The following is an 11,486-nucleotide window of genomic DNA, read 5'->3' as shown; positions in this document are numbered from 1 at the left end:
AGAGAAGAAGAGGAGCCGGCCTCGTCGCGCCGGAGGCGGCAAAAATCGGTGACACTCACCGGAGAGAGAGAGAGAGAGAGAGGAAACACAGAGAGAGAGGGAGAGTATGAGTGACATGGATTAAAAAAATATAGAATATATATAAAATGATATGGATTAAAAAAAATAGAATTTAAATTACACTGTGTCATCCGGCAAGCCACGTCATGTTTCTGGTGACCGAAAAATAGATGTAGGATATATTTGATAAAATCCTGATACTTTGATGGTTTAGAGAACATTTCGAAACTTTCAGGGTATTTTTGATAAAACAGAAATAGTTCAAGGTTTAATATGTATTTACCCTAGAAATAAATAGCCAATATAAGAGTAACACGTCGGCTAGGAAATAATTAAACAGTTTCCTAAGATTTCCTTGACGAAAGAAATATGAAGATGGCGAGAATCGACGTGATTTCTTCATGTCTGGTTGGAACGACAAGCACCGATGCAACTCCCATCTCAAGATTGGAGCTTACTCCATGGGATTTGCAATTGCTGCAATTCAATCCTATGCAGAGAGGCCTTTTCTTTCCCAAGCCCGAATCCGATCAAAAATCTTACATTCTTCACCTCAAGAACTCATTTTCCCGAGCGCTCGACTTCTTTCCTCCCCTGGCCGGCCGCCTTGCCGCCGTTCCAGCCGCCGATAATTCTTTCTTTTACTTCGTCGACTGCAACAACGCCGGCGCGGAGTTCACTCACGCTGATGCCCCGGCTGTATCGGTTTCCCACATCTTGGAACCGAAATACATACCTGAAATAGTATCCGATCTCTTCCCATTAGAGGGATACTGCAACTGCGACGGCCTCTCGAAGCCTCTACTCGGCGTGCAAGTCACTCAGCTCGCCGACGGCGTCTTCGTGGGCTGCACGGCCAATCACGCCGTCATAGACGGCGTCTCTCTCTGGCATTTCATCAACTCTTGGTCGGAGTTGTCGCGCGGTTCCGCTACAATATCAAAACACCCCGTGTTCGACCGCTGGTTTCCAAGCAGCATGCCCGACGACAACCGCCTCTTCCCTCTTCCGGCGCTGGAGAAAATCCGGTACCCTCCACCTCCATTAATGGCGAGGGTTTTCCGCTTCAGCAAGGAAAGTCTGGCTGAGCTGAAATCCAAGGCCAATTCGGAAGCCGGCACGGACAAAATATCCACTCTGCAAGCACTCTCTGCTCATCTATGGCGGAGCACAACTCGGTGTCGGGGGGAAGAGGACGATCTGAGCAGCCAGGAGGTTAGCATCATGATGGCCATCGGCGCGAGGGCCAGAATCCCTCTCGCCGACGGCTATTTTGGGAACGCATTCAACAGTTCTTTTACTAAGATGAGCACGTCGGAGCTGTTAGAAAGAGGATTAGGGCACGCGGCGCTCAAGATCAACGCTCATGTTGCTGCGCAAAGTGGTGAAGCGGTGATTAAAACGGTGGAGGATTGGGTGAAGAATCCGGTGGTGTTCCAGAGGTTTCCTCCGAGGAAAAGGAGCAGTGTGGTCATGATCGCGAGTTCGCATCGGCATAATGTGTACGCCAACGATTTTGGATGGGGGAAGCCAATTTCCGCCCTAAGCGGAAAGATTGAGCAATTTGATGGGAATATGAAACTTTTTCCCGCCGCAGTTGCCGGCGGAATCGACGTCGAAGTTTGCTTAGTGCCGGAGACCATGCAGGCCATGGAAGATGATGCGGAGTTTATGGAAGCCATGCTAATCTGAAAATGGATTCGAAATTTGGAACCAATTTACTTTCTCTATAATCGTATAAATTATGCAGTAATTTTAAGGCTTTGGAATTTAAAGAAATAACTGCGATGTAGATTTGGCGTGTTAGCTCTAAACTAAATTCCCTATTAGTTTGTAAATATATCTTCTAGATATATTTATGTGTGTTGACCAAGAAATCTCCCTAAAATCCTAGTTTTCTACTTGTATAAATAGAGGCCTTTGGCCCTCATATATATTGAATACGCTCAATACATATTCTCTTCTCTATTCTCTCGTTTCACTCTAGTTTATAACACTATTGAAGTTATCACTACAAGAAAAATGCTAATAGAAACCGGTTAAAAAATAGGTTTCTATTAGCACAAACTACCGATTTCGTAGCTAGCGGTTTCGTAAGGGCAGAAAAAAAGGTGCTGATAGAAACCGGTTAATAACCGGTGTCGTAGGTATGTAAGACACCGGTTATTAACCGGTTTCTATTAGCGTATTTTTTAGCGGTGTGTTTTGCATTGATAGACACCACTACACAATAGGCTAATAGAAATCGATTTTTAACCGGTTTTGTAGATTATTTGTGGGGAAAAAAAATTATTTTGTAGCCCCTATAAAAAGGGCTTTTAATAAAATAAAATTTAATTTATAACCAAAATAATCAACAACAAATATCTTCATCCATTGAAACTTAAAATATATATTCTAAAAATCACTTTCGTAGAAGTCAGCAAGCATACTTTGGTTACTACCACTATCAAAATCTGTGAAATAAAATACAAAAACTTGGCACAAGCTTTCCCCATTCAATGAAGACTAGCTATAAATTGGTCATATTTTTCCTTCTTCTCGACATCATCTCCAGGCAATGAGTTTTCAGTGCATGTTTCTTTGTAGACAACAACAGCTCACGTCGATCGCGACCAAATTAAATGCCCCTCTAATCTGCGAATTGAATCTGATCTTCTTTGGAGTAGGCTGCACACAGCCCACATAGTCGATGCCAGCTGCCTCAATTCGCTTTCGTCTCTTTCGGTCCCTTTTCAGTACACCAGTAACTAATAAAAGCATATTCTTCTTCATCCATGGTTGATTGAATTGCTATACTTCTGCAAATGTAAATCAGTTTGGAATAACTGAGCAATTCCTTATTAATGTTTCTGATGCAAAAGCAATAAGTTTCTTGAAAATATTCATAAACATCTTCGGCACAAAAAAAAAAAAAAAAAAAAAAAATTCACATATTTCTCAAACAACAAAAAACCTTCATCGATTTATTTGTTGATAACCAAATAAGATCAATAAACTCTCATAAAAAAAAAAGAGACTTGTGAGCTCGAGTAGGTAAAAAAAGAAAGGTTTAAGAATAGGCAACCAATTTTGGTTTCTTGTTTCGATCAGAATATTCCAATCAATTCCATACATGCAAACACACATACATACAAATACATATATACTCTTATAGCTTTTAAAGATTGATGGAAATTTTCCAATTAAAAGAAATCCTTTGTTGTGTTTACTTGTACTATTTTGTAATTTTTTTGTGATTTTCTTTGTGAAATTCTGAGCACTAAAAACGAGAAGTAAAATAGAATATTGAGTAGAAGGAGAAATGGAGGAAGAAAGAGAAATTAGAGAGAGAAAGTTGGAGATAATTTTCTACTTGCTCTTTACTGTTGTTCAACAACCCTAAATACCCCCACATGGGACCACTATTACAAATAGTGTATTGATTGAAAAATAAAGATAAACATATAAAAGCAAATAAGGTGATATACGTGGAAAGTTGGGAAGACTCCAACTATTAGCTTATGTCTTCAATTCCTCTTCCAAATTACTCTGTATTCCAAATTCTTCTTTCTCAGTCAACTCTCTTCCTTCCATTTGATGAACCTTAATTTCCTCCTCAATCCATCCATCAATTCTCACCGATTCCATGACATCCTTCTTTTCTGTGTTAGATAGGAGCAGAAGTAGCACATCTCTGCTAGATTCCTTTGCTAAGTTTTTTATACTGCAGAAATTGCAAAATGAAATGATGAACACATGCCAAAAACAATTAGCTACTAAAATTTCATTAAATGGAACTACAAAAAGATTCCTCAACCCAAAAAAATAAAAATAAAGAACTCTTGCTCAACACAGAAAGATGCATAACTCACCACAATTTTATTTTTATTTTTTCTAAAATTTTCAGCACATGATTACAATAAAAAAGGACGGTCACAGTTATAACTTATAACCTTAAAACCAAGAAACAAGAAACTCAAGAAGAATTATTTGTTGTATTTGGAGGGAGAATACATTTATGGACCACTGCGAGTAAAGTATCTACATACAATTGGTCTACACGTTTTCTCTGACTTCGCCAGATAAATAGATCACCAGCGGAATGGACTTGAGTTCTCTGAACCTGAGTTCTCTGGTGACTTCGCTGCTCTGGACTTGAGTCCTCTGAAACTGAGTTCTCTGGTGATGTGAGTTCGCTGCTCTGGCATTCGGGCATTCGATTCCTCTGGCATCAACTTCTCTGACGTTGACTCCGCTGGCATATTGATCTCTGGTATCTTGATTTCTCTGGTCTGGAGTTCGATTCCTCTGACGAGTAAAATATGCACGGGTGTTTAGTCTATTGCTGAGGGATCTGTTAGCAAATATGCAAGAGTTAAGGGAGTTCAGTTTTAGGTTAGTTACAACAGATCCAACGGATCTGTGTTCCTTCATTCCAGAAGTCAGCGCGTAGCTAAAATCTTCTCAACTGCTTTTCCTTTTGTTTAAATACCTAGATTAGTTGTTGAGTCGAAGCTGAAGAATTTCCATTACTGTAAACTAGTTGAGAGTGAGGAATTATAGCAATCTTGATAGATTTGTAGGCTATACACTTCTTCTAGTGTTGAGTGTTCTCAATTGTAATTGTAAAGTTCTTGAGTGTTCATAGTGAAATAGAATTGATTGTTCTGCACCGTGGATGTAGGATTGAAAAATCCGAACCACGTAAATCGCCTTCGTGTTCTTTTCTTTTATGTTCTTGCTGCGTTGATTGTCTTCCCGAACAATTACACAACAACCACTTTGTACATCATAGAGCTTATTCATTTTGTAAGAAATCACCCTTATTTTAATTTCTAGCTAACTTCTTGAGAGTACAAAAAGAATGACGATAACTTAGACTCAGCCCACAACATACATCTACACACTGCACACAACACACATAGCAGCAATAGCAAAGAAAAAATAGCAGCAACGTCATATCCACTAGTTTAGATAGAAAGGGCAGCAACATAAACATACTTCAAGAGTAGCAAAACTAACCTTAGACTCAGAGGTTGCGAAGCACGGCCAACCAGAGAAAGACTCAGATAGCAGCGACAAAGCACGGCAGACCAGAAGCCCAGAGCAGCGGCGAAACACAGCCACGCAAGCAGATTGATCTGTTTCATGGAGAGAACAGGGATATATGTTTCAAAACTTTCCTCACTTCCACATACTCAAACCACCACTCACTATAAAGCATTATAATTCTGAGTAACAGGGATGTGTTCGATCTAATTAACACCTCAATGAATTGCATAATACACAAAACACTAACTATAACACCACATAGAGAGCGAGAAATCAATTATACAATAGTTCACAACTTATCTATGACACCACATGATAGAAACCGGTATATCAGCGCACTTTTTTTTAATAGAAACCGGTTTTTGGAGCTACAAAATCGGTTTTTAACAAAAACCGGTTTCTATTTAGCGGTTTCTATTAGAGTTTTTGTTGTAGTGTATTGGCTTAATTTCATGAAATATTACTAAACTATATACTTGGATTAAATTAGTAACTAAATTTTAATTTGTTTAAAAATGAATAATAAATTTAAATTTTGTATCGTACAAAGTTTTAATTCAATTATCGTAATAATTTTACTGTGAATAGGCGAAAGTACCCACTTTTATAACTTGTCTTATAAAAGTACCCACCCAAGCCAAAGTCCAAAAAGTCAAAGCCGACATGCTTGGTTTTTTGGAAAAGCAGACCTGACATGCTTCGGTTTTTGTAAAATGTCTAACTCACGTCAATTTCACAAGTTAAAAATGTGATGAAGAGACAATAATTGCCCAACTCACGTCACTTTCACATTCTAATGTATACTGTATGTTTGAAAATTTATAAAAAAATTAGCTTACGTTTGCGTTATAAAAACATTAGTAAGAGGACTAAAAATTTCACTATTATGTGTATTATGCAACAAAAAAATATTTAGAAACCAATGAAACAATTAGCCGCCGGAAATTCATAGCCGTGAACAGTAGCCGGCGGTCCAAACTATACACGGCTACTGGTCAGCGGCTATGAACTTCCGGCGGCTAATTACTCCATTTGTTTCATAATATTTTTTTGTTGCATAATATACATAATAGTGAATTTTTGAGCCCTCTTAGTAATATTATATTATAACACGAATACCTTAATTTAGAGTTTTTATTTAAATTTTTAATTTTATTTTTTTATATTACAAGAAGTATACATTGATGTCAAATATGAGAGATACTGAATCTGCAAAAAATTGGATTATAGTGGGGTAAAAATACTCACTTTATGCATGATTTGATTGAACACAAAATAATACAGTAAACACATAAAATAATAGGCTATTTTTGAAGAAAACACTTGAAACTCCTGAAATGTAAACACAAAAATATTTTAGCTCTAAAAAAACAATTAGCCGCCGGAAATTCATAGCCGTGAACAGTAGCCGGTGGTCCAAAATATACACGGCTACTGGTCAGCGGCTATGAACTTCCGGCGGCTAATTAATCCATTTGTTTCATAATATTTTTTTGTTGCATAATATACATAATAGTGAATTTTTGAGCCCTCTTAGTAATATTATATTATAACACGAATACCTTAATTTAGAGTTTTTATTTAAATTTTTAATTTTATTTTTTTATATTACAAGAAGTATACATTGATGTCAAATATGAGAGACACTGAATCTGCAAAAAATTGGATTATAGTGGGGTAATAATACTCACTTTATGCATGATTTGATTGAACACAAAATAATACAGTAAACACATAAAATAATAGGCTATTTTTGAATAAAACACTTGAAACTCATGAAATGTAACCAAAAAAATATTTGAGCTCTAAAAAAACAATTAGCCGCCAGAAATGCAAATCCGGTCGTACTAGCCGTGTGAAATTTTTCACACACGGGTAGTGAATCCGGCTACGATTTTGTGGCGGCTAATATTTTTTTTGGGAGCAAAAAATCATTTTGAAGTAATACATATGGTTGTAAAATTTTTTACCTTGTTATGAATGTTTGAAAGTAACATATGTATCCCTTTTTGTGTATTTCTATTTATTTGTTAATGTTTTAGTCAAAAAAGTACATGTCCACATGAAATAAGAGATAAGGTGACTGCACAAATTTGGATTGTAATGAGGCTTTAATGCTCACTTTCTGCATGCATTTGATTGCACATTGAATAATAGATTGAAGTGTACTGAATGAATGAACAATACATTTCACGTGAATTTGTACAAAGGAATCTAATATTAGTCTATAATGGCTACACTTGTGAATGAGAAAACATAAATCCAAATACTCGTAGAAAGAGCATTCAGTTAAAAAATTGAGAAATTGAAACCCTCAAAGATTTGAGAAGTGGTTTGTGCGATAGTTGGTGCAATTGGTGTTCAAATTCTACTTGAAGAGGTGATTTTCGCATATATTGTTTGTGTAATTAATAGTTTGAATGTTTTATGTTATATTTATGAGAATTTTTAAAGTGTTTATGCATATTTTAATACTACATTTTATGTGTTTTTATAGATGGAATTCGTTAGATACATATATGTGAGATACAACGGACTCGTCGATGGTATACACTATGTTGGTGGGGCTACAGAGGTCCTTCCCCTCGTCAACGAAACTATTGAGAGCCTGATGTGCAGCGTCAACAATATTATGAGGACGCATTCGTTGAGCTCGAGCTACCAATTGTATTATTTGGCGACCAATCTATTTGGTAGGGAGATGAAATGTGGCTTGGCCACAGACGATGACGTGGAAGCCTTGTTGGCAACTGCCGACTATCCCATGGTGTACGTTGAGCACTACAACGGTCCGATTGTAGAAGAAGCTTCGGGACACGTAGATGAAGCACAATGCAGTCAGTATGAGACGCCGTATTATCATCATACGTCGTTTCATGGTGTCCAGAGCTCGCCTCCACGACAATATTTTAATTGGGATGGACAACCGCTAGACGAATCTGCATGGAATCAAACCGAAAGGCTTAATGAAGTATGTGGGAGATTGAACGATGTGCGGACAGATGATGAACCTGAGCACGAAGCTGAAGGCTCGGTTGCATCAGGAGACGATGATGATTCTGATGACGAAGAATTTGACCCTGCGCTCGAGGTGGGCACTGCTTCTGATGCCTCTGAGGATTTATTAGACGACGATCTAATTGATTTCACGGAGACCGAGCGAGCAGGTTGGATCCGACAACCGACAGCCGAGACCGGTGATCTAACTAATTGGTTAGTTCCCTTGATTCCAGTGGACGCCTCGGCTTCGCTGGTTGCTCGCGAGAGTGACCCTTCTAGAGTTGATGATCTGCAGAAGAATTCTTTTTACAACAGCAAAGACGACCTGATCATTGCTGTTGGTTTGTGGAACATGAAGCGAGGCACTGAGACAAAAGTTGTCCGCTCAGATCCGGGACGAGTCTATTTCTCGTGCAAGCACTCTGACAACTGCAATTTCGATCTTCGTGCGTCTGTTCACGGCCGAGGGATGTGGAGAGTGCATAAGTTGAAAGAGCATTCATGCGAAGGGGACTTGCGCACAGCTAAAAAAATCAAGGCGCACTCGAAGGTGGTGGCAGCGTTTGTGGCAAACAGAATACGCGATGATGGAGAGGTCATTAAGCCGAAATCCATCATGGCTGAGTTAGTACGCGATTTCGGCATCAAAATCAAATATGATGTCGCGCTGCGTGCAAGAAATCTCGGGATGGATATGATATACGGTCGAGTTGATGATTCGTTCCTCCTGCTCCCAAGATATCTGTATGCCCTGAAGGAAGCGAATCCTGGCACCGTATATGATTTGGACGTAGATGTAGACTGCCGGTTCAAACATTTGTTTGTTGCTCTGTGGGCTTCCATCTCACCTTTCTACTTTCACCTTCGACCAGTGATTGTGGTTGACGGCACACACCTGAAGGGCAAAAATAGTGGCATTTTGTTTGTCGCCGTGACAAAAGACGGAAACGAGGCAGTTTTTCCCTTGGCGATCGGTGTCGGTCCGATCGAGAATGATGAGTCGTGGAAGTGGTTTATGTCACATCTGAGAGGTGCTTGCGGCGAGCCCGATAACTTACTTATTGTATCTGATGCGCATGTCTCCATCGCTAATGCTGTGAAGAGCGAGTTTCCAAATGCTACTCACGGTATTTGCTACTACCACTTGTTGAACAAGATGAAGGGTTACGGGCCCGGTGTTGCTGAGCTTTTCCGCCAGGCTGCATACGCCTACGAGCAATCAGATTACACGCGTGCAATGTCAGCCATGGCTGCTCTGAAGCCAAAGGCGTACGAGAAGTTGTTGCGCGTAGGCCCGGAGAAGTGGGCACGATCACAATGTCCTGTGTCCCGTTACAGTTTCCTTACATCCAATGCCGCCGAGAGTTTTAATGCACGTTTGCTGTGGGCCAGGCGTCTTCCAATCTGCTCGATGTTGGAGGCAGTCAGATTAGTTGTCGAGCAGTGGTTCAACGACAGGCTTGCGGCCGCACAAGAGAGCGATGAAAATCTGACTCCGGAGGCAAAACAGAAGCTCAGTGCAGAACTTGTAAAAAGTCGTCGTTAAACAGAAGCTCAGTGCAGAACTTGTAAAATCTGACTCCGACAAGTCCTCCACCAAAGCCCACGTCCAGATCTCCACGGGTCGTGGCAAATCCACGCCCAAAACAAATGCGTGTAGCACCAACAGGTGGGCCACACGCAGTGCTATCGAGCCGTCGGGGTCGACAATCTCCGTCCACCTCTCAAAAAAAATGTTTGCCAACTCCTGAACTGACAAGCGCTGCCCGCCACAAACTCGTGTGTAGGCTACACAATTCTTCAAATTGTGGGTTGCTGTTGGATCGAAACGATGTGGCCCAAATGGCAATCCGGTCACAAGAGCGAATGCGGCGTGATCAAGGCAAACCTTCCTGCCGTTGATGTAGAACCACATCACATCGTCACTATCCAGCAAAGAACGAGAGACAATATGGTGCAATGCCATGTTGCACCTGTTGCCCGGATCCCAATCCAACAAATGTCCAAAGCAACCCTGCCTGAACGTGGTCTCCAGTGCGTCGCCCCCAATTTCCCTCAGTTGCTCGGGTACAAGGGACAAATAACTGGTCTTGTAGTAAGAACTGATCTGCGTCCCGGGGCGATTTATTGTTTCGGGCCTCCGATAACCCATCTATTCAATACCAAAAATATATCAATTAAAAAGCCAAAATATAATTAATTAAGAAACACCAACTAAAAATAACACAAAATTTAATAATAACATAAACGTGAAAAACATGAAAAAATGTAATAAATTTTAAACATTATGAAAAACATGAAAAAATGTTATTATTCAAATAAATACTTATTCTATATCATACCATACACGAATTATTCAAATAAATACGTATTAAACATTTTTAATTACAATGTACGAAAGAAAAATTATTGAAATTATTGGTTGTGTATTTTATATAATTCGTTAGTTTCAATTTATGCACTACCCAATTCAATTATTAGGTTGGCAGTCAGATTTAAATTATTGAATTAATTTATTTATTGAAATGATTATAAAATTAAACTAAATCAAATTATATACTAAGTAATTCAAGAAAATAACATAAGTAATTCAACCAAATAGAATTATTATTATTATTATTAATTCACGAAAATAATTATGTACATGTAGAGGATCTTCTCGTTAGTTTCAATTTATGCACTACCCAATTCAATTCTTTGGTTGTGTATTTTATTTAAATTATTGAAATGATTTTAAAATTACACTAAATCAAATTATATACTAAGTAATTCACAAATAACATAACTAATTCAACCAAAATGACTACCCAATTCACGAACATAATTAAACACAAGTAATTCGAATTAAACAATGTCACCAAAATAATTCACGAAAATAACATGCTTCAACTTGTTGTGGAAAATAACATCCTTATTCAAGAATTTAAATAAAATCAACGAAATAGGATACTTACTTCGTTTGAAGAAGAAGCCATGGTATATGCCTTCAAGTTGAAAAAATCGTGCAAGCCCTCCTTCAAGTTCAAAAAAATTGATTCTCATTCAAACATGGGACAAACAAGAAAAACAAAGCAAAAAAAAAATATTCATTCCAATTTACCTTCGGTGTATGCAAGACGTGAATGCTCTCCTCTCTCTCAAAAATGGACCAGATGCTCTTTCTCCTCTATCTCTCTTTCTCGGCTGCCTCTCTCTCTCACTCTCTCTCAAAAAATAAACCGATGCCGTGAATTCAAATTGGAATGCGGCTAGGTTAAAAGTTGTAATTGTTATACATGTAAATGGCCCCAATTCAAACCTTCTTGGTCAAACAACCCTTCAAAAGTTGTGAATTTGAGATACAGCCGTGTATATCCCCCAATAAAGCTTCCGCGATTCTCGCCTATCTGTAT

General features: G+C 38.7%; 3 protein-coding genes and 1 long non-coding RNA gene across 4 annotated transcripts; 2 read left to right on the top strand and 2 right to left on the bottom strand.

Moving 5' to 3' along the window:
* The first annotated feature begins 234 nt into the window (after positions 1-234).
* LOC131020406 (protein ENHANCED PSEUDOMONAS SUSCEPTIBILITY 1-like) lies at positions 235-1,888 on the top strand. The gene has a single exon (XM_057949182.1). It carries the CDS (start codon positions 430-432, stop codon positions 1,750-1,752), a length of 1,323 nt encoding a protein of 440 aa, XP_057805165.1. The 5' UTR covers positions 235-429; the 3' UTR covers positions 1,753-1,888.
* A 522-nt stretch (positions 1,889-2,410) lies between these two features.
* On the bottom strand, positions 2,411-5,393 carry LOC131020405 (uncharacterized). The gene is made up of 2 exons (XR_009100684.1): positions 5,065-5,393; positions 2,411-2,861 (listed from the first exon to the last, which is right to left on the bottom strand). It is a non-coding gene; the product is annotated as an uncharacterized LOC131020405 (long non-coding RNA).
* A 2,402-nt stretch (positions 5,394-7,795) lies between these two features.
* On the top strand, positions 7,796-9,465 carry LOC131023586 (uncharacterized). The gene is made up of 3 exons (XM_057953130.1): positions 7,796-9,157; positions 9,251-9,382; positions 9,433-9,465. The coding sequence occupies exons 1-3, from the start codon at positions 7,796-7,798 to the stop codon at positions 9,463-9,465; spliced, it is 1,527 nt and encodes a 508-aa protein (XP_057809113.1).
* A 58-nt stretch (positions 9,466-9,523) lies between these two features.
* LOC131023585 (uncharacterized) lies at positions 9,524-11,376 on the bottom strand. Its single transcript, XM_057953129.1, has 3 exons — positions 11,195-11,376; positions 11,049-11,108; positions 9,524-10,246 (listed from the first exon to the last, which is right to left on the bottom strand). Exons 2-3 carry the CDS (start codon positions 11,067-11,069, stop codon positions 9,524-9,526), a joined length of 744 nt encoding a protein of 247 aa, XP_057809112.1. The 5' UTR covers positions 11,070-11,108; positions 11,195-11,376.
* Positions 11,377-11,486: the final 110 nt, after the last annotated feature.

This window comes from Salvia miltiorrhiza, chromosome 4, assembly GCF_028751815.1.
Source record: "Salvia miltiorrhiza cultivar Shanhuang (shh) chromosome 4, IMPLAD_Smil_shh, whole genome shotgun sequence".
NCBI classification, from domain to species: domain Eukaryota; kingdom Viridiplantae; phylum Streptophyta; class Magnoliopsida; order Lamiales; family Lamiaceae; genus Salvia; species Salvia miltiorrhiza.
Note: the sequence above shows the minus strand (reverse complement) of the source record. Positions and strands in the feature narration are given on the sequence as shown.